General features: G+C 44.3%; 1 protein-coding gene across 3 annotated transcripts in view; it reads right to left on the bottom strand.

Annotated features, from left to right (window-relative positions):
- The window catches only part of TNPO3 (transportin 3), a 403460-nt gene extending 380933 nt beyond the window's left edge, over positions 1-22527 (bottom strand). For 2 of the 3 annotated variants that reach the window (XM_053716333.1, XM_053716334.1), the window contains exon 1: positions 22301-22527. In XM_053716333.1, the coding sequence (XP_053572308.1) occupies positions 22301-22417 (117 nt within the window). In that variant the 5' untranslated portion in view covers positions 22418-22527. The remainder of the gene's footprint in view (positions 1-22300) is intronic. The other variant, XM_053716336.1, reaches the window with a different exon arrangement.
- Between the last annotated feature and the right edge of the window lie 3913 nt (positions 22528-26440).

The following is a 26440-nucleotide window of genomic DNA, read 5'->3' as shown; positions in this document are numbered from 1 at the left end:
CGGGATCCATGGGAGCATAGGCAGAAACAAGGGGGGCCAAGTCATTTCCAAGGAGAACATCAGCAGGTAAGTCCTTCTTGACCCCCACATTCACAAGTCTAGCGCCCACTCCCCAATCCAAATGTACCCTGGCAACAGGTAGGCGGAACACAGTGCCCCCTGCTACCCTCACAGCCACAGTGTCTCCAGTGTGCTGTTTCTCAGGCACCAAGTTCTCTTGAAGCAAGGTCATGGTAGCACCAGTATCCCGTAGACAACTGACCTCCTTCCCATTCACTTTAACCCGTTGCCGGTTATTCCGGTGGGCAGCTTGCACGGGGTCTGCTTCATGTAGGCTGCCCCAGCATTCTGGCGCCTCTACGTAGCGGGCCACAGGCTGAGGATTATGTGGGATTCCGCCAGCGGGTCTTCTCCAGGACTGTGCTTGATTCGCTGCGTTTAGGGGACACTCTGGTCTTTTGTGCCCTAGTTGCTTACATCCAAAGCACCGAATAGGTTGTGAGTAGCCCCGCGAATTGAACCGGGCTCTCTGAGGGTAGTTCGTGGCCGGAGGCCGTGTGGTATAGCGGTGCGCCGGGGGTTGGTAACTGGCAGCTGCTGGGGTGACTGGGGGTCTGTACTCCACTCTAGCAGTGGGCAATCGGTATACTGCTCCCCCTGCCCCTCGTACTGCCACGGATCCGCCAGTGGGTGCTGTATCCGGCACCAAATGGGGAGCTATCAGGGTTAAAGTAGCTCCCGAATCCCGAAGTCCCTGGACCGACATCACCTCATGCAGAATTCCCAGGGGTTCCTCGGCTTGGGTGCTCAACACCTCATGAGCGGCTGGCTCCGTTTGGTAATGGTGAGCAGCCGCCCTTGGGGCCAGGTTCTGTCTGACCTGGTTCCAAGCTTGTCTGCTCCGATTTTGGGTGCACTCACGTGCCATATGTCCCCACTGCTTGCAGGTGTGGCATTGTATATTAGCCCGTCCGTTGTTAGGCTGTAGTCCATGGTGCCTCCTGGCATCAAAATGCTGGTCTGCTAATCTGGCTGCTTCGGTTAAGGTGAGGGGTTTTCGATCTCTCACCCATTCTTGGGCTTCTGGGGACAAGCCGTTAAAGAATTGCTCCAACAGCATCAGTTGTCGCAATTCTTCCATGGTGGTAGCTTGGCTGGCCTGTATCCACCCCTGAGATGCTTGATCCAGCTTGTGGGCCCACTCTGCATGGGAATCTCTTTAGCTTAGAATAATCCATCTCCATTCACTTCGGTCCCTGGTACTCCTTCCATCTTAGTCAGTATTGTAGTAATCCCCCTCTTCCTGAGGTTACTGGCTTGTGTAGTTGCTCTTCTGGGCGATAAGGTTCATCCCACCGCTGCCACCAATTGTAACGGTACCAACCGGATACCAAGGGTTAACACCAGGGAACAATGTCCTGCATAGGGAATCAGCAATTCACAACCCAGCCAGTTTTCAGGTTTTTAAACAGAAAGACTTTTATTAAGGCTCATATGCCCAGTATTTATGCAGGTCTGACCCCCCCAGAAGGGGGGTTGAAAGACTGTTGTACATTGAATGGAGGGAACACGCCCTTTTACATGATACAATAGAATACCTTGCTCAAGCTGATAACAATTTAAACACAGACACACACTTGGCTTTCCTTATCATCTAGGGTCTGCTCTCTGAGGTTGATTAAACAATGGACTGTGTATCAATAACATTAATGACAGTGCACAATAGCTGAGGCTACAGCTGAACACAGTTAACTCTTTCAGTGCTGACAGAAGGGTCTGTCACATCTACATAGCACAATATACAGCCTATAGACAACCTTTCTTATGTTATAGTCCAGAAGTGGCTAGGTTTGCCACAGTTTAAATCAAAAAAATATAATCTGTCTTAAAATGACAGGGCGGGCCGTGGACTCGTCTTACAATAGAAGAAATCAATTTATCAGTTAAGCATAAATTTACTTTTCTTCTATAAAGTTATGACGAGTCCACGGATTCATCCTTTACTTGTGGGATACAATACCAAAGCTACAGGACACGGATGAACGGGAGGGACAAGACAGATGGTTAAACAGAAGGCACCACTGCTTGAAGAACTTTTCTCCCAAAAATAGCCTCCGAAGAAGCAAGGGTATCAAATTTGTAAAATAAAAAAAGGTATGAAGCGAAGGCCAAGTAGCAGCCTTACAAATCTGTTCAACAGAAGCATAATTTTTAAAAGCCCATGTTGAAGCCACCGCTCTGGTAGAGTGAGCTGTAATTCTTTCAGGAGGCTGCTGTCCAGCAGCCTCGTATGCCAAACGGATGATGCTTTTCAGCCAAAAAGAAAGAGAGGTAGCCGTAGCTTTTTTGACCTCTACGTTTTCCAGAAGAGACAACAAAGAAGATGTTTGACGGAAATCTTTGGTCGCTTGCAAGTAAAACTTTAAAGCACGAACCACGTCCAAGTTGTGCAATAGACGCTCCTTCTTAGAGGAAGGATTAGGACACAGAGAAGGAACTACAGTTTCCTGATTAATATTCTTATTGGTAACAACCTTAGGAAGGAATCCAGGTTTGGTACGCAAAACCACCTTATCAGCATGGAAAACAAGATAAGGCGAGTCGCATTGCAATGCAGATAGTTCAGAAACTCTGAGCCGAAGAGATAGCAACTAAAAACAGAACTTTCCAAGATAGAAGCTTAATATCTATGGAATGCATAGCTTCAAACGGAACCGCTTGAAGAACTTTAAGAACTAAATTCAAACTCCATGGCGGAGCAACAGGTTTAAACACAGGCTTGATTCTAACTAAAGCCTGACAGAACGACTGAACGTCTGAAACATCTGCCAGACGTTTGTGCAGTAGAATTGATAAAGCAGATATCTGTCCCTTTAAGGAACTAGCTGATAGACCCTTCTCCAATCCTTCTTGGAGAAAGGACAAAATCCTAGGAATCCTGATCTTACTCCATGGAGTAGCCTTTGTATTTGCACCAATAAAGATATTTACGCCATATCTTAAGATAAATTTTCCTGGTGACAGGCTTTCGGGCCTGAATGAAGGTATCTATGACCGACTCAGAGAACCCCCGCTTAGATAAGATCAAGCGTTCAATCTCCAAGCAGTCAGTTGCAGAGAAACTAGATTTGGATGCTGGAACGGACCTTGAATCAGAAGGTCCTGTCTCAGTGGAAGAGTCTATGGTGGAAGAGATGACATGTCCACCAGGTCGGCATACCAAGTCCTGCGTGGCCACGCAGGTGCTATCAAAATCACTAAAGCTCTCTCCTGTTTGATTCTGGCAATCAAACGAGGAAGGAGAGGAAATGGTGGAAACACATAAGCCAGGTTGAACGACCAGGGTACTGCTAGAACATCTATCAGTACTGCCTGAGGATCCCTTGACCTGGACCCGAAAAAGGAAGTTTGGCATTCTGACGAGACGCCATCAGATCCAATTCTGGTGTGCCCCATTGCTGAATCAATTGTGCAAACACCTCCGGATGGAGTTCCCACTCCCCCGGATGAAAAGTCTGCCGACTTAGAAAATCCGCTTCCCAGTTCTCCACCCCTGGGATATAGATTGCTGATAGATGGCAAGAGCGAGTCTCTGCCCATCGAATTATTTTGGTAACCTCTATCACACAAGAGAACTCTTTGTTCCCCCCTGATGATTGATATATGCTACAGTCGTGATATTGTCTGACTGCAATCTTATGAATCTGGCCGACGCCAACTGAGGCCACGCCTGAAGCGCGTTGAATATCGCTCTCAGTTCTAGAATATTTATCGGGAGGAGAGCTCACAATCCCTGTGCTTTCAGGGAATTCCAGACTGCACCGCAGCCCAATAGGCTGGCGTCCGTCGTCACTATGACCCACGCTGGCCTGCGGAAACACATTCCCTTGGACAGATGATCCTGTGACAACCACCAAAGAAGAGAGTCTCTGGTCTCTTGATCCAGATTTATCTGAGGAGATAAATCTGCATAATCCCCATTCCACTGTTTGGGCATGCAAAGTTGCAGTGGTCTGAGATGCAAGCGAGCAAACGGAACCATATCCATTGCCGTTACCATTAAGCCGATTACCTCCATACACTGAGCCACTTAAGGGGCGGGGAGTGGAATGAAGAGCTTGGCAGATGGATAAAAATTTTGATTTCCTGACCTCCGTCAGAAATATTTTCATGTCCACTGAATCTATCAGAGTTCCCAGGAAAGGAATTCTTGTGAGAGGGATAAGTGAACTCTTGTTTACGTTCACCTTCCACCCGTGAGATCTTAGCAAAGCCAACACGATGTCCGTGTGAGACTTGGCTAGTTGGAAAGTTGACGCCTGGATTAAGATATCGTCCAGATAAGGCGCCACAGCTATGCCCCGCGGCCTTAGAACCGCCAGAAGGGACCCTAGCACCTTTTGTGAAAATTCTGGAAGCTGTGGCCAACCCGAAGGGAAGAGCCACAAACTGGTAATGCTTGTCCATAAAGGCGAACCTGAGGAACTGGTGATGATCTTTGTGGATAGGAATGTGTAGATATGCATCCTTTAAGTCCACGGTGGTCATATATTGACCCTCCTGGATCATTGGCAAAATAGTCCGAATGGTCTCCATCTTAAAGGATGGGACTCCTAGGAATTTGTTTAGGATTTTGGGATCCAAAATTGGTCTGAAGGTTCCCTCTTTTTTGGGAACTACAAACAGATTGGAGTAGAACCCTTGCCCCTGTTCTGTTTTTGGAACTGGGCAGATCACTCCCATGGAATATAGGTTTTCTACACAGAGTAAGAACGCCTCTCTTTTTGTCTGGTTTGCAGACAATTGAGAAAGATGGAATCTCCCCCTTGGGGGAGAATCTTTGAAATCTAGAAGATACCCCTGGGTTACTATTTCTAAAGCCCAGGAGTCCTGAACGTCTCTTGCCCAAGCCTGAGCGAAGAGAGAAAGTCTGCCCCCTACTAGATCCGGTCCCGGATCGGGGGCTGCCCCTTCATGCTGTCTTGGTGGCAGCAGCAGGCTTCTTGGCCTGTTTACCCTTGTTCCAAGTCTGGTTAGGTCTCCAGACTGACTTGGATTGAGCAAAATTCCCCTCTTGCTTTGCGGCAGGGGAAGAGGTACAGGGACCACCTTTGAAGTTTCGAAAGGAACGAAAATTATTTTGTTTGGTCCTCATCTTATTCGTCCTATCCTAAGGAAGGGCATGGCCTTTCCCTCCAGTGATGTCTGAAATGATCTCTTTCAGTTCAGGCCCGAATAGGGTCTTACCCTTGAAAGGGATGGCTAAAAGCTTAGCTTTTGATGACATCAGCAGACCAGGACTTAAGCCATAACGCTCTACGCGCTAAAATGGCAAAATCTGAATTCTTCACCGCTAATTTAGCCAATTGAAAAGCGGCATCTGTAATGAAAGAATTAGCTAGCTTGAGAGCCCTAATTCTATCCAGAATATCATCTAATGGGGTCTCAACCCGAAGAGCATCTTCCAGAGCCTCGAGCCAAAAAGACGCTACAGTAGTTACAGGAACAATGCACGCTATAGGTTGGAGAAGAAAACCTTGATGAACAAATATTTTCTTCAGAAGACCATCTAATTTTTTATCCATAGGATCTTTGAAAGCACAACTGTCCTCAAAAGGTATATAGTTGTACGCTTAGCCAGGGTAGAAATAGCTCCCTCCACCTTAGGGACCGTCTGCCACGAGTCCCGCACGGCGTCTGATATGGGAAACATTTTCTTAAAAGTAGGAGGGGGAGCGAACGGAATACCTGGTCTATCCCGCTCCCTAGTAATTTCCTAAATCCTCTTAGGGACCGGAAAAACATCAGTGTAGGCAGGAACCTCTAGGAATCTGTCCATTTTACACAATTTCTCTGGAACTACAATAGGGTCACAATCATCCAGAGTCGCTAAAACCTCCCTGAGCAATAAGCGGAGGTGTTTTAGTTTAAATTTAAAAGCCGTCATATTTGAATCTGTCTGAGGGAACGTATTTCCTGAATCAGAAATCTCTCACTTCAGAACATTGTGAGGGTACATCGGATATGGCTAATAAAGCGTCAGAGGGCTCAGCGTTTGTTCTCACACCAAACCTACTGCGCTTCCCCTGCAACCCAGGCAGCTTAGATAAAACCTCTGTAAGGGTAGTATTCATAACTGCGGCCATATCTTGCAGGGTGAAAGAATTAGACGCACTAGAAGTACTTGGCGTCGCTTGTGCGGGAGTTAATAGTTGTGACACTTGGCAAAACCTGATCCTCTTCTGACTGAGAATCATCCGGTGACATACTTTTAGTAGCTAAAGTATGTTCTTTACAATTTATTGACCTTTCAGTGCATGAGGGAGACATTCTAAGTGGAGGTTCCACAATGGCTTCTAAACATATTGAACATTGACTTTCCTCAATGTCAGACATATTGAACAGGCTAATAATAGACTACAAACAAGCATGAAAACACTTTATTTAGTGAAAAAAAATAATCTTAAAAAAATGCATACACCTTCTGCAAAACAGCCTAAACATGCACCAAATTTTTCAAAATGTTGTATGTAGACACAATATAGGTAGTTAAGATAGCACCACAATTTTTTTTTAACAATTAACCCCTTAATTTCCAAACCAGATTGAAAATAGGCCCAGATCCGCAAACAACACTCTCAGCACCTTGCCACAGCCCTGATGTGGCCCTACCTGCCCTCAGGGATCGAAAATGTGGGGTAAAAGCTTCGATTTGGCCCAAAACATACACCAGGGCCCTCAGGAGTTAGAGCTTGCTGATAAAACTAACTGCGCATCTGAGGCGCAAAAATAGGCCCCGCCCATCTCACTCGATGTCTCCTCAGCCTTAAAGAGCTGCACCAGAGCGTTTAAAACTAGCCATGTGGGTTCTAAAACCCAAAAGTTAAGCCATGTGTGCCCTTAATAAAGTTTGCCGAAAACGTTAAAGCACTCCCAAATCAAAAAAAGTTTGCTCACAAACATTTGCCATTTAGTGTCAACCATATTTGTAATTGGCCCCATATGCAAGCTAAGTAATGCCCTTCTTTTAGCTCTAGGATTACTGCTTACCCTTACCCTCCTGGGTATAATGTCAGCCTTTCTGAAATAGACAGTCTCTCCAGAAAAATATGACTGAACATACCTCATTGCTGCATAGCATGAAACCGTTCCTCACACTGAAGTTTCCTGTACTCCTCAGCCTCTGTGGGAACAGCAATGGATCTTAGTTACAAATGCTAAGATCATCATCCTCCAGGCAGAAGTCTTCATCCATCTGCTGCCTGAGAGTAAATAGTACACACCGGTACCATTTAAAATAAACTCTTGCTTGCAGAAATAAAACTAATATTTTATCACCTCTTTCACTTTACCCTTCCTAGTACTTAGAGTAGGCAAAGAGAATGACTGGGGGTGGAGCTAAGGGAGGAGCTATATAGACAGCTCTGCTGTGGTGCTCTTTGCCACTTCCTGTTAGGAGGAAGGATAATATCCCACAAGTAAAGGATGAATCCGTGGACTCGTCTTGCCTTTATAGAAGAAAAGTCTTTATTTTCAACTTACAGTGCCCAAAACTATAAAATAAGTTGTCAACCCTTGCTCTAGAATTATGCAGAATGTTGTAACCGAAATCAGGCTCTGCAATAGCATTACAAATAAAACTACTCCTTAGCTGGTTTTACAAAAATAATGTAGCTACAGGACAAATAGTATAGCAGAGGGATCATAAGACATCGCAGGTATCCATACTACACCTGAGCTGTGCAGTCGTGCCTACACATGTGTGCAACATTAGCTTTGTAGCGTCGCAGCTGGTGACGTTATGCAATTGGTTAGCCAGAGGGCAGTGCTAAGGAATGCAAGAAATGGGTGGCAGCCTAGGAGTTAAAGCAGCACCCTGGCATGAAAGATGGCAGCTTTCACATGTGCATGCTTCACAAAGGAGCAGTCTATGGAAGCAATCCCAGAACAGCACATGCCAGCTACTTGCAAGCCAATACCAGTGTTTCTGGTTATATGTTGCACAACAGTACCAGCCTCTAGGCCAAAGCACAATAAAATCCTATTAAACGGCACACAATCCGTACAACAAAAGCACGCAGGAATGTACGGCCAGAGAGTGCGAGGCAGATAACATAAGTTATTGTTTGCATGCTTAATGCAGGGGTCGCTACTAGAAAACAGAGGACCCAGATGTGCACACAGGTCACAGACTTGACACATCCCCAGGAAGCACAGCTCCTAAATTCTACTACATAAAACCTCTCTGGCTCCTCAACTTCAAAGGCTTAGAGCAGAAACTCACTATCTATAGTTTTGTATAATTACACCCATCAATAGGATACACACAATATAGGAGGCGCTGGACCAGCGCTGTATAGAACTCTGCTGTTCCTCATCACAACTACGGGAAAACTCCCAATAATGCCAGTGAAATGAATTACAAAAAAGGAAAGTACTCACAGGATAAATTTTGTATTGATCGGGAAGTTTATTGAAGACACAGAATTACAGCTTCTTCGTGTAAAAATGCAGCAGCTTTATTAAGCCCAACGCATTTCTCAAGAGATCTAGAGTTTTTACAAATCATTAGAAGCAATCACTTCAAGGCTCCAAGGATTCGTGGCTTTAACGAAACAAGATTTATGTTTATTGTTTAAAACCTTAGACAACTTCTTAAATACCCTAAGCTTTGTATAACCAGCATTGTTATTTTAATATACTGTATAACCTCTAAGGATTGCCTTTTTCTAAGCCCCTGCAGCACACCCTTTATTTTTTTTATTAGCTTTTTAAACTTTGCACAACAGCGAGACAGTGCTAGTTCATGTGTGCCACAAACATAACATTGTGCTCACTCCCATGGAAAATAATGCTTATACTCAGCTTAGCATACTGTGAAAGTGACTCACATGTTGGTTACCTACAGCAGGAAAACAATTTTAATTTTAAAGAATGTGCTGGAAACTTAATCTGTGCACTGACTGGTTAAAATGCAAGACTGTAAAAAGCACTGAGATGAGGGGGCAGTCTGCTGGGTCTTAGATAAAAAGGTAATTACAGAGATATAGATATATATTGTAAGATGGTTATGCAAAACTGGGGAAAGGGTAACAAAGGGTTTATCTATCTCTTTAAAGTAGTGTGTCCCTTTAATATAAGAAAATATTGCTTAGTTTTCTTATTTATTTATTAATTTAAACGGGACATACAAGAAAAATACAAATAATAAATGCTAGTGTCACCACTGTCAGCTGCACGCCCCCACGTCAGCTGCACGCCCCCACTAGTCACACGTCCCCCACTCAGCTGCACGCCCCCACTGGCCACACGTCCCCCACTCAGCTGCACGCCCCCACTGGCCACACGTCCCCCACTCAGCTGCACGCCCCCACTGGTCACACGTCCCCCACTCAGCTGCACGTCCCCCACTGGTCACACGTCCCCCACTCAGCTGCACGCCCCCACTGGTCACACGTCCCCCACTCAGCTGCACGCCCCCACTGGTCACACGTCCCCCACTCAGCTGCACGCCCCCACTGGTCACACGTCCCCCACTCAGCTGCACGCCCCCACTGGTCACACGTCCCCCACTCAGCTGCACGCCCCCACTGGTCACACGTCCCCCACTCAGCTGCACGCCCCCACTGGTCACACGTCCCCCACTCAGCTGCACGCCCCCACTGGTCACACGTCCCCCACTCAGCTGCACGCCCCCACTGGTCACACGTCCCCCACTCAGCTGCACGCCCCCACTGGTCACACGTCCCCCACTCAGCTGCACGCCCCCACTGGTCACACGTCCCCCACTCAGCTGCACGCCCCCACTGGTCACACGTCCCCCACTCAGCTGCACGCCCCCACTGGTCACACGTCCCCCACTCAGCTGCACGCCCCCACTGGTCACACGTCCCCCACTCAGCTGCACGCCCCCACTGGTCACACGTCCCCCACTCAGCTGCACGCCCCCACTGGTCACACGTCCCCCACTCAGCTGCACGCCCCCACTGGTCACACGTCCCCCACTCAGCTGCACGCCCCCACTGGTCACACGTCCCCCACTCAGCTGCACGCCCCCACTGGTCACACGTCCCCCACTCAGCTGCACGCCCCCACTGGTCACACGTCCCCCACTCAGCTGCACGCCCCCACTGGTCACACGTCCCCCACTCAGCTGCACGCCCCCACTGGTCACACGTCCCCCACTCAGCTGCACGCCCCCACTGGTCACACGTCCCCCACTCAGCTGCACGCCCCCACTGGTCACACGTCCCCCACTCAGCTGCACGCCCCCACTGGTCACACGTCCCCCACTCAGCTGCACGCCCCCACTGGTCACACGTCCCCCACTCAGCTGCACGCCCCCACTGGTCACACGTCCCCCACTCAGCTGCACGCCCCCACTGGTCACACGTCCCTCACTCAGCTGCACGCCCCCACTGGTCACACGTCCCTCACTCAGCTGCACGCCCCCACTGGTCACACGTCCCTCACTCAGCTGCACGCCCCCACTGGTCACACGTCCCTCACTCAGCTGCACGCCCCCACTGGTCACACGTCCCTCACTCAGCTGCACGCCCCCACTGGTCACACGTCCCTCACTCAGCTGCACGCCCCCACTGGTCACACGTCCCTCACTCAGCTGCACGCCCCCACTGGTCACACGTCCCTCACTCAGCTGCACGCCCCCACTGGTCACACGTCCCTCACTCAGCTGCACGCCCCCACTGGTCACACGTCCCTCACTCAGCTGCACGCCCCCACTGGTCACATCCCTAGTTTAACACTAGTTTTTAGGGAGGGGCACAGTTGGTGCACCCAGACTACACCCAGCTCAGCATACTGTGAAAGTGACTCACATATTGGTTACCTACAGCAGGAAAACATTTTTAATTATGTTCAACTTATCGAGGTTCTGGACACGTAATCTGTGCACTTTTGTAACTTGTGACAACCAGTATAGACAGTATAATATGCCTATGGCAAAGCTGTAATAGTGCAGTGGTTCCCAAAATGAAATACGCTCAGAATCATGTGTAGATAATATTAAACAGTGTCATTAGCTCAGGCAAACAAACAGCAATGTGACAAACCAGTCACTGCATTATGTTTCTGCCTATGGCAGTCACCAGGGCTCATCAGACAAGCACCTGGTAATTAGTTGCACCTCAGGGTGGGGTGGGGGGGTTTATTTTGCTAGCTGAGACCTTCAGGAAATGCCTAACAAGAGCAATACAATGGGACCAGACTAGCATATAAAGATATATCTTGTCAGATCTACTGGTGCTGAGCAGCATGAAGTGTTAACCATGCAATTAACTACCAGCACCTAGGGTCAGAAATAACCACTCAAACCGATGTCTCCTGACATATGAGAAGGGGTCACAGAGATTTTTTTTAGCTCAGTTAAAGGGACACCGGATTCAGTCTAAATGACATTCAATCTTATACATTAATATTCACAAGTTCCTTGAGTAGTCAATGCGTGGCAGACAACACTGTCCACAAACAGATTTACTATTTCTCTCATCTTTTATAGCCACAAAAGAATGGGACATTCCTGTGACTAAACTGTGGCCAGTTTAACACATTATCACAGGTTATTTAATATATCACAGGCAAAATATTTCATACTGGAGGTTTTCTTCACTTGTGAAGTCTATGCCCTTAAAAAGGAACCCAAAATGTGTCTTACATGATTCATATAGAGCATGCAATTTTAAATAACTTTCCAATTTACTTCTATTATCAATTTGTCTTCATTTTGTTGGTATCCTTTATTGAGGGTGCACCAATGCACTACAGGGAACTAGCTGAACACATCAGTAAAGCAAAGACAAGAAGCATATACCTACAGCCACCAATTAACAGCTAGCTCCTATACCAAGAGAACAAAGCAAATTAGAAAATAGAAGTAAAAGATTTTGGGTTTCATGTGCCTGTAAGTGCCCTTGTAGTTTGCTATACATAGGCCAAATGACAGAAATTGAAGAGTACAAAAGCCAATACAAGTAAGCCACAATGAGGACAAAAAGCATTATAATCCACTGAGCTTCATAGTTCTTAAATGGTAGATAAATATCAGAGGGTATGTGATAGGGTTTAAACTTTCACATGAAGACGCCACATTCAGCAATTTGTCAGAAGAGACAATAGGGAACATGATTTACTATGTCTTTCATAAGTACTCTTCACTTAGAGGGTATAGATTAGCCCAGGGCTTGACAAATGTGTTCAAACTTTAGGAGCCATAAATTATTAGAATGGACATGCATGCGATATATGTACGTACATATGTTATAGCCCACGCACATCATATGTACTTACAAAACTGAGAGAATATATATATATATATATATATATATATATTTATTTTTTATTTAAGGGACATGTCACGATGTGTGTGCAGTTGTGTAAAGCTTTAGGGTCACTGCACTTCATTGTAAAGAGGTATAAGGGTAATGATATCTGGATCTGCTGTAGTTTAAATGTGTGTTTCATTGTCGCTAAATGGAAGTAGATTTTTTTTTTGAGGTTTAAAGTGAATGTAAACTTTCATGAATGAGTGCCCGGTTTTTAAAGATACTATTAAAAATCGCTCCTCCGGCTTGCAAGAAGAAAAAGTATTAACAAAACCAGTGAAATGTAAACTTTCATGAATGAAAGTGCCCCTGTTTTTAATAGTATTTTAAAAAAACTGGGCACTCATTTGTGAAAGTTAACATTCACTTTAATGAACTCTCATGTTTGCATCATTCTATATAGATCATACAGACTGCTCAAATGACCATTACTTTAGTAGCATACATGTTTCTACAAACAGCTGTTAGTTTGTATTATTTTGAGAAGCCAGAACTGAGCAGATTGTTATGTTTAAGAGGTTCTCATGACAATACGGCTCAGATTCACAATATGGGAAAGTTTGCTATAAAGTAATAAGTTAACTGCCGATGCAACAATGAAGTTTGCTTTCCCCATTATGGCAGATGTAGTCAATACTACCTACCTATACTGGAAAAAAGCTAATAAGTACAGCAGGGCTCAACAAACCCAGGCTCCCAGAATTTTACCCTTGGCTTCTAACCGTTTGTATATAGATATATAGAAAATAACCCAAATACCACTGTCTGGCTTATTAACGTATGTTTGGCTCCTAAATTTAAACAGATTTGTCGACCCATGAAATACAGTCAGAAAAGAGACAAGTGAGGTGGAGCAGCCTGTAAACTAGTGTCTAGCAAACCAACTAGTGCATGATAACTGCTACCGCTTATTGTCATGTGATTACACAGTCTTGCTGGAAGACTTTCGGAAGTGAAGCAGGAGGAAGTCACTGAGACTTGCTTTCATCCCAAGTGACTTGCAGTTGGTCATGTCACATGAAGATGGGGCTGTTAGAACACAGGAGGGTCACCTTTAATGCAAGTTCCCCCCCGACACCTATACAGAGGCAGCGCTGCTTGAACTGTGCTCATGTCTCATAGCAGTGTCAGCCGTCTTATGTTGAAGCTGGCTTTAAAGGACAACTAAATACAGTAGAATGGAATAACTGAGAAATACAAGGATACAACACTTGCTTTGGTTTTTAAAGCAGAATAATTTCTGGCAAATTTCAAAGTTAATCCAATTTTCCCTCCCCATGTACCATGTGACAGTAATCAGCCTATCACAATATGTATAAACTTATATACTGTGCACATGCTCAGTAGGACCTGGTGCCTCAGAAAGTGTATATATAAAAATGATGTGCACGTTTTGATAATGGAAGTGCATTGGAAAGATTTTTAGAAATTGTGTGCTCTATCTGAATTGAGAAATTTTAATTTTGACTTTTGAGGCCCTTTTAAAGTGAAGGTAAACTTTGATGAATGAAGGTTCTTTTTTTAAAAATACTATTAAAAACAGGGGCACTTTCATTCATCAAAGTTTACAAATCAGCCGTTTTGATTAAAAAATTACCTTTGTTTCTTTTTACAGCTACAGCAGTTTCCCCCATCTAGAGATATTGTCTTCACACGTCAGCAATGACTAATCCGGCTTCCTCCAATCACAGCATGGCCTCAGGCAATAACCACTCTGGGGGGGGAAGCCATGATTGGAGGAAGCCGGAATCAGTCATTGCCGACGTGTGAAGAGAGGATCTCTAGGTGGGGGGGAAGCTGTTGTAGCTGTGAAAAGAAACAAAAGGTAAGTTTTTAATCAAAACAACTGATTTGTAAACTTGGATGAATGAAAGTGCCCCTGTTTTTATAGTATTTTTAAAAAACGGACTTTAATTCGCCAAAGTTTACCTTCACTTTAACTGTGAGCTCATCTATATGGTGCTGGATGTATCCGAACCAGATTCTGAAGGTGTAAGCGATGTGCGATTCTGCAGCACTTAAAATTAGGCCATGCTTCCTCTCTATTAGTTTCATCATTTATTACATTGCCATTCTCCGGGCGCCCACAGTAAAAGTTTTTTTTTTCCCAAGAGGTGACGTTTCCACCCCATAAAGCACTCGACAAGCTCTGAAGCTTTTTTTTTTTCTAGTGCCGCATGGCTAGAGTGGCTATTGGATACGAGGTGAAAACTTCACCTCTTGGAAAATACTTTTGCAGTGGGCGGTCAGAGAAGGGTAATGTAAGAAAACAATGAAATATTAAGTTACAGTGCAAACTCAATTAAAAATTTAATTCATTTAAAAGACCAGTAACTACAGTAGATTCGCATAATTAACAAATGCATGACAAAAAGACAATGCAATAGCACTTCGTCTGAACTTCAAATGAGTAGATTTTTTTTTCTGACAAATTTCAAAAAGTTGTATCTATTTCCAGCCAATCACAAATGCATATACGTATATTCTCTGAATTCTTGCACATGCTCAGTAGGAGCTGGTGACTCAAAAAGTGTAAATATAAAAAGACTGTGCACATTTTGTTAATGGAAGTAAATTGGAAAGTTGTTTAAAATTGCTGCTCTATCATGAAAGTTTATTTTTGACTTAAGTGTCCCATTAATTGAATGCACTAATTTTGTACAATTTACCATCATGTGTTGTGCAGAGAAACAAAACAAGTCTGGGGACAATGCTGGGAATGCCACTGTTGCCTGCGATGGTGTTCATGACAAAGCAGGTAGGGCTGGCAGTTTGCTGTATGATCCAGGGCAGGCCAATACATGTTATAAGGCAACATCTAGCAGCCCGATTTAAAACTTTGGTTAACTAGAACACAAGAGAGTAAGTAACGGTTACACAACAATGGCATAACCCCTGCTTTACCATAAAAACACAACACTGAAACGGTGCTTTAACCCTTTATTTCTCCAACACACACAAGGGCAAAGAAGGCGTTAAACATCAGTTGTGCACCGTACGCAAAGTAAATTTAATCTCACTGGGCCCAGAACCCACACAGCAGTGACCTTAGGGTCCAGATAAGCAGTGCACATGGTTGTGAGAGCCCTATGCGCATAAGGACGGAGAGGTGAGAAACGGTCAGACCTGCACTTCCCTCCTCCCACGCACCATTCTAGGTGCCACTGGTCAGACACGATCCCCTTTACAAAAGGTTTATCTAATGAATTTTCTATAAAATTTACCATTAAAGTTTATGGTGATTTTTTTTTTAACTTTTCTAAAAGATTTTGATTTACCCCCAGGTTAGGCAAGGAGCTCGACAAACCCAGGAGCCACTGGTCCCTAAAATATTACCCCTGGCTCCTAACATTTAATTTCTATGTCTAGCGATATACAAATACCACTGTCTTGCTCCTAAATTTTAAAACAGATTTGTCAATGTAAATGAGTAGATTGTGCTTCTGGAACACTTGAACAATATACCCAGAAATGTACCATTAGAGGTAATACCAAAGCACTTACAGACTGCGGAACTACCTGGGTTGAAAGAGAAAAATGACTTTACTCACTGAAGATAATCTCTTGTGAAAGGGACATTAAAGTGTCAGTAAACCTAAAAAATAATGTTATATAATTCTGCACATAGTGCAGAGTTATATAACATTTTAGTGCTAGAGTTATTAAACCTTTTTTTCCCCTTTGAATTTTTTTAAAATATACCGTTTTACAGACCCACTCTCTGCTGAGCGGGTCTGTTTTTTTTTTTTTGTTTTTTTTTACACAGCGCATCGGGCCAGCTGTATAGTCACAGCCCGGCCCGACCGCGCCATAACATTAAAGGGACAGTATACACTCATTTTCATATAACTGCATGTAACAGACACTACTATAAAGAATAAGATGCAGAGATACTAATATAAATATCCAGTATAAAAATGTTTAAAAACTTACTTAGAAGCTTTCAGTTTAGCTCTGTTGAAAAGGTAGTTGGAAAGCCCACTGCAAGTGGCAAATAAGACACTCCCCCCCTCCCCCTTCTTTTGCATATGAAAAGACCCTTTACACAAACAGGAGTAAGCTGGAGAAGGTAGCTGACGGTATTCTCATAAAATTTTGGGGCTTGGTTAGGAGTCTGAAAATCAGAGCAATGTTATTTAAAAATAAGCAAAACTATACATTTATTTTTTTTTAAAAAACTTTATGGGCTATATAAATAGATCATCTACAAAACATTTATGCAAAGAAAAAATTAGTGTATAATGTCCCTTTAAGTGCAGCTCGCTCCTGCTCTGTCTGACAACAGGAGCGAGCTGCACTTAATGTTATGGTGCGGTCGGGCCGGGCTGTGACTATACAGCTGGCCCGATGCGCTGTGTAAAAAAAAACAGACCCGCTCAGCAGAGAGCGGCTTTGTAAAACGGTATATTTTAAAAAAATTAAAAGGGAAAAAAAGGTTTAATAACTATAGCACTAAAATAATTTTATATAACTCTGCACTATGTGCAGAATTATATAACATTCTTTTTAATGTTTACTGACACTTTAAAGATTTGTATGCAAAAGATCTGCTAACAAAATAAAACAATTAAAGAATCTAAATGACAATGTGTTAGCAAACATTGGATGTTTTGAGGTACAGGGACACACCCATTAAAAGTCTATTGAGTGTTTATCTTATTCCTCTGCAAGAGTGCAATGCCAAATGTTTCCACTCTGCTTGTTTAAACTTTTATAGGGAATTAAATGTTGTGTTTAAATGTTCTCTTAAACAGAATCGGTGGTTTGCACCGTTGCACACACACAAATGAGAGCCCAGAACTAAACTCAAACCTTATGATAAGGACCTGAAGGGAGGTTAGGAGAGACGTTTAAAAGGGATATTCAACACTGCCCACAACAATAATCTATGTTTCTAAACTAAGTATAAAGAGCAAGCTTCAACGTTCCCCCTTTCTCTTACTTACTGCCTTCACTGTTCAATCCTCATCGATAACTTCAAAATTTGTCTCCTAATATGGCTGCTTAACTCCCCCCACTGTGACGTATAGCTCGTATTCTTCAAACTAGCCGGCAGTTATATCCCATTTCTCCTACTTCAATCCCAGCGCGTTCACGCATGCGCGATACAATAGGAACATTAAAAACGGAACCATAATAACCCAAGTTGTTTCCGTTCCGATTATCGTACTTATAGTACTCCATTACGTAATAAGCGGAACGGAAACAACTTGGATTATTTTGGTTCCGCTTTTAGTGTTCCTAGTATATTGCGCATGCGCTAACGGCCGTGAACGCGCTTGGATTTCAGTACGGGGAATGGGCTCTCATTGGCTGCTAGTTTGAGAAAGGCGGCGAAGACGTCACGGTGGGGGGAGTAAGGAAGACATGTTAGGACACCAATTTGGAAGATAACAATGACGATTCAACAGTGAAGGCGGTAACTAAGAGAAAGGGGGCACCTTGGAGCTTGATCTTTTTATTTAGTTTTGAAACATAGATTAATGTTGTGGGCAGTGTTGAATGTCCCTTTAACGCAAAATATGAAAAGCACTAAAGTTTCATTTTGAAATGAAAAAAATATTCATTATTTTGTTTCATAACTAAACTAAGTGCATCTGATGTAATCTTTCATGGCTCAGATAGAGCAGCAATTTTTACATTTGTGTCATTCTTTTGGTAGCTTTTGTTGAAAAGCATATGTAGGTATGATCAGGAGCAGTAATGCATTACTGGGAGCTGCTGATTAGTGACTGCACATTAATGCCTCTTGTCATTGGCTCACAAGAAGTGCTTAGCTAGCATTACTACCCTACAGTTACGTGCAAGCAACAGTGCAATAACGTAAGCTGATTAGTGACTGCACATCAATGCCACTTGTCATTGGCTCACAAGAAGTGCTTAGCTAGCATTACTACCCTACAGTTACGTGCAAGCAACAGTGCAATAACGTGTTCTAAGAAAGACACAAATCTAGACTTGCAGAGAAAATACAAAAACATAAGGCTTTATAGCATCTGTAAATGCACGACTGACATAAAGGTGTCAGTAAGCCTGGTCGTGCCACAACTGATCACCCTCTAATAAATGGCTTGGAAAATAATCACACATAGGGGTGTGTGGAGGGGGGGGGCACAGAGGGACAGAATGATCAGGGCATAAACATTATACAGTCCACAAGGGAAGCACCAATGTCCTCTGACACACACAGCAGCCACACATAACCAGACAGTAAAGGAACATGAAACCCCAAATTTTTATTTGATGATTTAGGTAGAACATACCATTTTAAACAACTTTCCAGTTTACTTCTATTATCTAATTTGCTTCATTCTCTTGGTATCATTTGTTGAAGGAGCAGTAATGCACTACTGGTTTCTAACTGAACATGTGTGAGCCAATAACAATCGGTTTATATGCAGCCACCAGTCAGCAGCTAGAACCTAGATTCTTTGCTGCTCCTGAGCTTAAAAGGGACAGTATACACTCATTTTCATATAACTGCATGTAATAGGCACTACTATAAAGAATAATATGCACAGATACTGATATAAAAATCCAGTATAAAACCATTTAAAAAAACTTACTTAGAAGCTCCCAGTTTAGCCCTGTTAAAAGGGTAACTAAAACACCAACTTTAAGTGAGAAATAACAGACACTCCCCCCCCCCCCCCCCCCCCCCTCCATATGAAAAGACTGTACACAAACAGGAACAGGTATACGACGGTATTCTCCTAAAACTTTGGGGCTTGGTTAGAAGTCTGAAAATCAGAGCAATTATTTAAAAAGTAACCATAACTATACGTTAAAAAAAAACCTGTATGGGCTATATAAACGGATCATTTACAAAACATTTATGCAAAGAAAAATCAAGTGTATAATGTCCCTTTAAAAGGGAATGTAAACTCATGAATTAGTGCCCAGATTTTAAAAATACTATTAAACAGGGGCGCTTCATTCATGAAAGTTTACATTGCAGCGTAGTTTTAGAAATACCTTTCTCTCGAGCAAAGCTGGATCAGCAACCCCCCCCCCGCTTCTCATGCTGTACTTACACAGCAATGACGAAACCGGCTTCTTCCAATCATGGCGTGGCCTCACGAGATGGACGCTCTGGGGGAGAGCCATGATTGGAGGAAGCCGGTTACGTAAGTAGAGGAGCTGCGTGCGGGGGGTTGCCGATCCTGCTTCGCTGAAGAGAAAGGTAAGCATTTGTACAAATATGCAGTAATGTAAACTTTCATGAATTAAAGAGCCCTGGTTTTTAAAAGTATTTTTAAAAAACGGACACAAATTCATGAAAGTTTACATTCACTTTAAACCTTTCAGCAAAGGATAACAAGAGAATGAAGCAAATTAAATAAAAGTAAATTGGAAAGTTTTTTAAAATTGTATGTTTGTCTAAATCATGACTGTCTCACTATGAATTTACTGTCCCTTTAAAGTGACAGTAAAGACTGGGGTCTTGAGTCTCTTTCAACGGGACAGTAAAGTCAAAATTAAACTTCCATGATTTAGATACAGCATGTGATTTAAAACAACTTTCCAATTTAATTCTATAATTCATGTTGCTTTGTTCCCTTGATAACCTTAGTTGAAGAGTAAAGCTAGGTAGGTCGATATGAGCGTACCCATGTCTATAGCAATCTATGGCAGCAGTATTTGTAACTATGTATGCCATTGCTATAGACAATGTTGCAAATACAGCTGCCAGATGGCTACACGTGCACGCTCTGGAGCTCATATCAGCTTAACTAGCTTTACTCTTCAACAAAGGATATCAATAGAACAAAGCAATATAAATAACAAGTACATTGGAAAGTTGTTTAAAATTGCATGCTCTATCCAGTCAATTGAAGCTTAATTTTTACTTGAAAATTCCCTTTAAGAAAAGTTTATCAAATTATTTATCTGCAAAAATCACCACAGACTTCAACGGCACATTTTGTAGAAAAATCATTAGATAAAATTCCTTAAGAACTGTAATCAGCACCATAATGGGAGTGTGGGCAATGTGGTTCTGAGATTTTCCATTCACTGGCAAGAAGAATCAATAGGCTGTGTATCTCCTGGCTTGTGACATCAGTGTCTATGTGAAATAAAATAATAAGTATATGAGGGTAAATTTACTGGGCATGTCAGTCATATAATTAACCTCAACAGCAATAACACTCACTAATGCAAACCCCATACCAAAGTATCCATGACCATGTCACTGTCCTAATATAGCACAACCCTGTCACTTCAGCATCTCCCAGCGCCAGCCATATTCACTGATCTCTGCAGCTCTGTCCTCGTCACCCCATGGCTACCTCTCAGGCCCCAAACTTCCTAGGATCTTTACAACTCCATATCTATGCCCACTCCTTGAAGGTTGTGCCATGTTCTATTTTCCTTAAGAAGTCTCAGGCCACACTACTAACAGATCTTTATTGCTCCTCTCAACAGTGAGGCTCATTCCTCTCATCATTCCACCATCCCCAGCACACACCTGTTTATCCTCAAGTAATAAGGTAGCCTGCTCATTACTACTCATGTAATGTCTCTCACCCATTAGCGCAGGCCCCCGCTGCCTCTCTCTCATTCGCCCATTAGCGCAGGCCCACGCTGCCTCTCTCTCATTCGCCCATTAGCGCAGGCCCACGCTGCCTCTCTCTCATTCGCCCATTAGCGCAGGCCCACGCTGCCTCTCTCTCATTCGCCCATTAGCGCAGGCCCACGCTGCCTCTCTCTCATTCGCCCATTAGCGCAGGCCCACGCTGCCTCTCTCTCATTCGCCCATTAGCGCAGGCCCACGCTGCCTCTCTCTCATTCGCCCATTAGCGCAGGCCCACGCTGCCTCTCTCTTTCGCCCATTAGCGCAGGCCCACGCTGCCTCTCTCTCATTCGCCCATTAGCGCAGGCCCACGCTGCCTCTCTCTCATTCGCCCATTAGCGCAGGCCCACGCTGCCTCTCTCTCATTCGCCCATTAGCGCAGGCCCACACTGCCTCTCTCTCATTCGCCCATTAGCGCAGGCCCACACTGCCTCTCTCTCATTTGCCCATTAGCGCAGGCCCACACTGCCTCTCTCATTCGCCCATTAGCGCAGGCCCACACTGCCTCTCATTCGCCCATTAGCGCAGGCCCACACTGCCTCTCATTCGCCCATTAGCGCAGGCCCACACTGCCTCTCATTCGCCCATTAGCGCAGGCCCACACTGCCTCTCTCTTGCCCACTGGCCCAGGCCCACCTTACCTGTCTCTTGCAAACTGGCACAAGCCCAGGCCCAAACCTGCACTTCCATCTTGCCCAGGCCCACACACTCATTTGCCATTAGTGCAGACCCACACTGCCTTTCTCTCATGCCCATTGGCCCAGTCTCACACACTCTCTAATTTGCCATTAGTGCAGCTTCACACTGCCTCTCTCTCTCTTTGGTCCACTGGCTCAGGCCCACTGTACCTCTCTCTGTCTTACAAACTGGCACAAGCCCATACCCAACCCTGCACTTCTATTTTGCCCACCCTCAATCTCATTTGCCCATTAGTGCAGGCCCATCGAACCTCTCTCTCTTATAAACTGGCACAAGCCCAGGCCCAACCCTGCATTTCTCTTGTACCCACTGTCACAGGCCGACCCTGGCATATCTCTTGCGCACCTTTATCAGCCAAACTGCATCTCTCTGCCCACACCTAAGCCACTCTCTTTCCCACGCCCGGCCCATTCACTTGCCTACTGCAGGCCTACTCTGCCCCACTTACATACAAGGTTGCCACTCCGCCCTTCCTCTTGCGGCCATGCCCACTCCTCTCCCCTGCCACAAGCAGACTCAGTGCCCCTCTCACCCAGCCCCTGTCACTCTACCACGTTCCTTCTCCCCAGTTCCCCTCCTCTGGTCCCTGAGGACCTGCTTTCCTGCAGCTCCCACCGTCACTACATCCGCTGCTCGCTCTGCCTCCCCACTGCCTGCTCCTTACTCTCCCGGCCCCAGCACTCACGGATCTCTGCAGCTCTCCCAGCCATAACGACGCCCGCTCCTTGCCGCTCGGCTCCGGGTCGTGGTAGAGCGCCTGCACGGCCTGGTACACGGTCTGCAGGCCAGGCTTGCCCTCCATATCTGGCGGTGTGTCAGAGCCACGGCTCACCGGGCCCCATACTCTGCTCCCCTCGCCGCTCCCGTCACACGCAGCTTCCCGGTCAGGAAATGCGTCACGGAACTTCCGGTGTCCGTCCGCCTAACTGATCCCCCAAGCTTACGGAAACCGGAAACTGCGCCGGGGGAACATAAACCGGAGACACTGACAACTTGTCTAGTCAGCCTGTGGTGGGCGGGGCGGTGATATGACGTAACGGTCTGACCGGTGACGTAATGGCTGCTGCCTTCAAGAACAAAGCTAGGGGGCGCCACATAGTGTGTCACATTCTGAAGACCCCACAAAGTGACAGACAGGGACCTTGGGGTCTCCCATCTAACTCCAGAGCTCTATGGGACCATAGTTGCCAACATTTCCAAAAAAATTCCAGGGACACTTTGCAGCAGAGCAAGCAAGCGGGTTACTGGAGTATTGACGACCTACTGTTCAACTGCCTTACTTATAGACTTATCCATAGTTTATTATACAGATTACAGCACCAAGCTCTTACACCTACCCAGTCTCTGGAACACATTCTGGGCATATGGTTATTTTTACAACACAGCATCGAAATTAAAAAGACAAATAATATGTGAACCCATTCAATAATAATAACAATATTCCATTAGGAATGAATTATATTTAAATAATACACTATATCTATTTATCATCTATCTATCTGTATATGTGTATGTGTGTGTGTGTATATATATATATATATATATATATATATATGCAAACAACAAATGTTGTGCAAAAGAGATTTTCAGGGACATTTCCAGGGACAAAAAAAATCCAGGGACATACAACAAAATCCAGGGACTGTCCCTGGAAATCAGGGACTGTTGGCAACTATGTGGGACCCACACACTGTATTAAATACCAATATAATGTTTTATTCCACTGAAGAGCCCTGATACAACCTACAGAATATTCTTATAGCAGTAGCTGCAGCAGTTTCTTGGCACATGACCATTAAACTTGACATTACAACAATGGGTAAAAAGTTTAATTCTTATTGTAAATAAAACATTACTGCATGTACATTCATTATTTATTTTGCTGTAAAATACTTATAAACGTTGTGCTTGTTTCACTTTCTCCCAGGGAGGTTTGGGTTCCTATTTTTAGGCAATTGATGTAAGCTTTTGTTTACTTCACCCTCTCCCCTAAGCTTCTCAGCAGTCACGTGTTTGTAAAATGTAGATTATCAGTTTTGCATCAACAGTCATGATAGGAGAATCCGTCTTTGCAAACATAACTAATTTGAATCAGTGCTAAACCGCCTTAACCCCTAACCCAATAAGACGTATATATACGTCTTGCAGTACTTTGCAGATGGTACCGCAAGACTAGGGTTGCCACCTCGGCCATGTTTTCCTGGACACTTATGCGTTACACATGCTGCAGGGTGTGCGGGGAGGAACATTAATTGTGTTTCTGTACTGCACTATTCCTATTCCTCCCTGCACACCCTGCAGCATGTATAACTTATAAGTGTTCTGTATTTTAAGGGACGGGTGGCAACCCTACGCAAGACGTATATATACGTCTAAGCTTCAGGAAGCTCCAGCAGTCTCGGCTGTTAAGTTACAGCCAAGAGCTGGATTTCCTGAAGCTCCTGCCGCATATGTAACTGGAGCGCAATCGGTGCTCCGGTTCCATATGAGTTCAGATGCCTCATCGTTACAAATGGTGACACTGTGTGTGTCACGTCTGTAAAGATCATTGCTGGTACCGATGGGAGGTGGGGGGAGGCTGGTGGCCCAGCAACGGAGGGAGTGGAAGGGCCCTACCCTACAGAAAACAAAAAATAAAGGGACAGGGAGGGATGGAGCAGCTACACTGCAGAAAAAGGGGTGTGGGGGCCCTAACTAATGATCGCGGGAGGGGATGAGGTGGGGTGGACACTACGCTACATATATGAAAAAAAGTGGTTTATAGGTACTGGCAGGCAGCTGCCAGTACCTTAGATGGCAGATAATAGTTAGAAGGGGGATCAGGGAGGTTGGGGGGGGGGGGGTAAGGGGTATCCTATACTGCAGAAAATATAAAAATAAAATAAAAAATATTTTATTAAAAAAAAAAATCTCTACATTTTCATGCTGGCAGTCTGTCTGCCAGTACCTAAGATGGGGGTGACCAGTGGGGTGTGAGGGAGGGAAGAGAGCTGTTTGGGAGGGATCAGGGTTTGGGAACTGTCAGGTGGGAGGGTAATCTCTACACTAAAGCTAAAATTAACCTTTTAAGCTACACAATTAACCCCTTCACTGTCAGGAAAAATAAAAGTGTAGTGCGAAGCTGCAATTAGCGGCCTTCTAATTACCAAAAAAGAATGGCAAAACCATATATGTCTGCTATTTCTGAACAATGGGGATCTCAGAAAAACTTTTACAACCATTTGTGCCATGATTGCACAAGCAGTATGTAAATAATTTCAGCGAGAAACCCAAAGTTTTTGAAAAAATTAACAATTATTTTTATGTGATCATATTTAGCGGTGAAACAGTGGCATAAAATATACCAAAATGGGCCTAGATCAATACCTTGGGTTGTCTACTTAAAATATATATATATATATATAGGTTTGACAGGTAAATAAATAAAAATAAAAAAAATAACAAGGCTTTATGTCTGTTTAAATTGAGTGATAGCAAAAATGCTAAAAATTCTCCAGTATTTTTTCTCTGAAAGTCCCGGTAGTGAAGGGGTTAAGGGAAGAGATAAGGGCAGGCTGCCCCAGTCTTTCTCAACTGCACATGTGCAAACAGAGTTTATGCTGTATCTGAATATTAGTTTGTTATTGGCTAGCAGGTTTCTTCTGTTCTGAGGGACAGGGAAATCAGTGAAATGAATAAACATAAATACATTTTCTCATTTGACAAAATAAAGCTGCAGTTTTCATTGTAAAATTATTCTCATATATGAAGGTTCAAAATCATATAGTTTACAATTTGTGTTTAGTGGTCCTTTAATCAGGCTGTGTGAAACGCGTTATTTCTAGTCATTCGTTTAATACGCTCTATGGCGCCCCCTACCCTAGTCATTCAGATGGTTTTTTAACAAGAGGAGCCCCCATTGGCTCTCGGGGAGGTCGTAGCCTGGAATAACAACCTAAGCATGTTTATACCACTTGCAATTTTCTACTTTTAAGTATCAGTTATTGGGGCGGAGCTAACTGCCAAAACGACTGGAAGCACATAGCAGGAGCTCCCGGATTTTATATTGATTATTGGGGCTTTTATGCTCAAATTTTCAGTATATTTTTTATATATAACTTTATTGAAGGGACATCCTTTCCTAACGACAAAGATGATGGAACTACTAGAGGACGAATTATGTGATTTGCTGAAAGATAATTTTTTAGATCTACGCTTATTGCTCACACAATGGTCTGAGAGAATGAATCTACAGCATACACCTCAAGATGGCGCCGGATCACGACTGAACACTATCTCCCTAATGGAACCAGGTGAGATGAGGGCGAATAACCGGCTCTTATTGGGTCATAACGAGAGTGCAAACATCGTGATTGGACCGGAAATGTACTTACCAGGGGAGCACAGGCAGTTCAGTCAGCCCCATTACCCAAAGTCCACACAGCCAGAAAACGCGGAGTTTCTTAGAGCCACGCTCCAGAACGGCAGTATGAGGTCGGCTCTGCTGGATGATGATACAGGGACGGTAGCTCAAGAAATCTTTATCCCTTTATACCTACCTGCTATAACCGAAGTGAGCAAAAAGGGCAGTCCTGACTCAACGATGTTTGTAATGGGGAAACTAAGTATGACAATGGAGCGGAGGGATCATTCCTGAGTCCCTAGACAGCTTTATCTCCAGTATGTGAGCCCATATTCTTTCTGTGTTTTTTTTAGCACCTTTTGCTAGAAAGAAAGATTCCCAATATCTCTGTCCTCCTCAATACTCATGCGGGCTAGCCCCATTGTCTGCTGCGTGTCAGTTTCAATGTAACATTGTCTTGCCTGGAGAGATGACTTGCCATTC

Source organism: Bombina bombina, chromosome 6 (genome assembly GCF_027579735.1).
Source record: "Bombina bombina isolate aBomBom1 chromosome 6, aBomBom1.pri, whole genome shotgun sequence".
In the NCBI taxonomy this organism is placed as follows: Eukaryota; Metazoa; Chordata; class Amphibia; order Anura; family Bombinatoridae; genus Bombina; species Bombina bombina.
The sequence above is the reverse complement of the archived record's forward strand: the minus strand, read 5'-3'. Positions and strand labels throughout refer to the sequence as shown.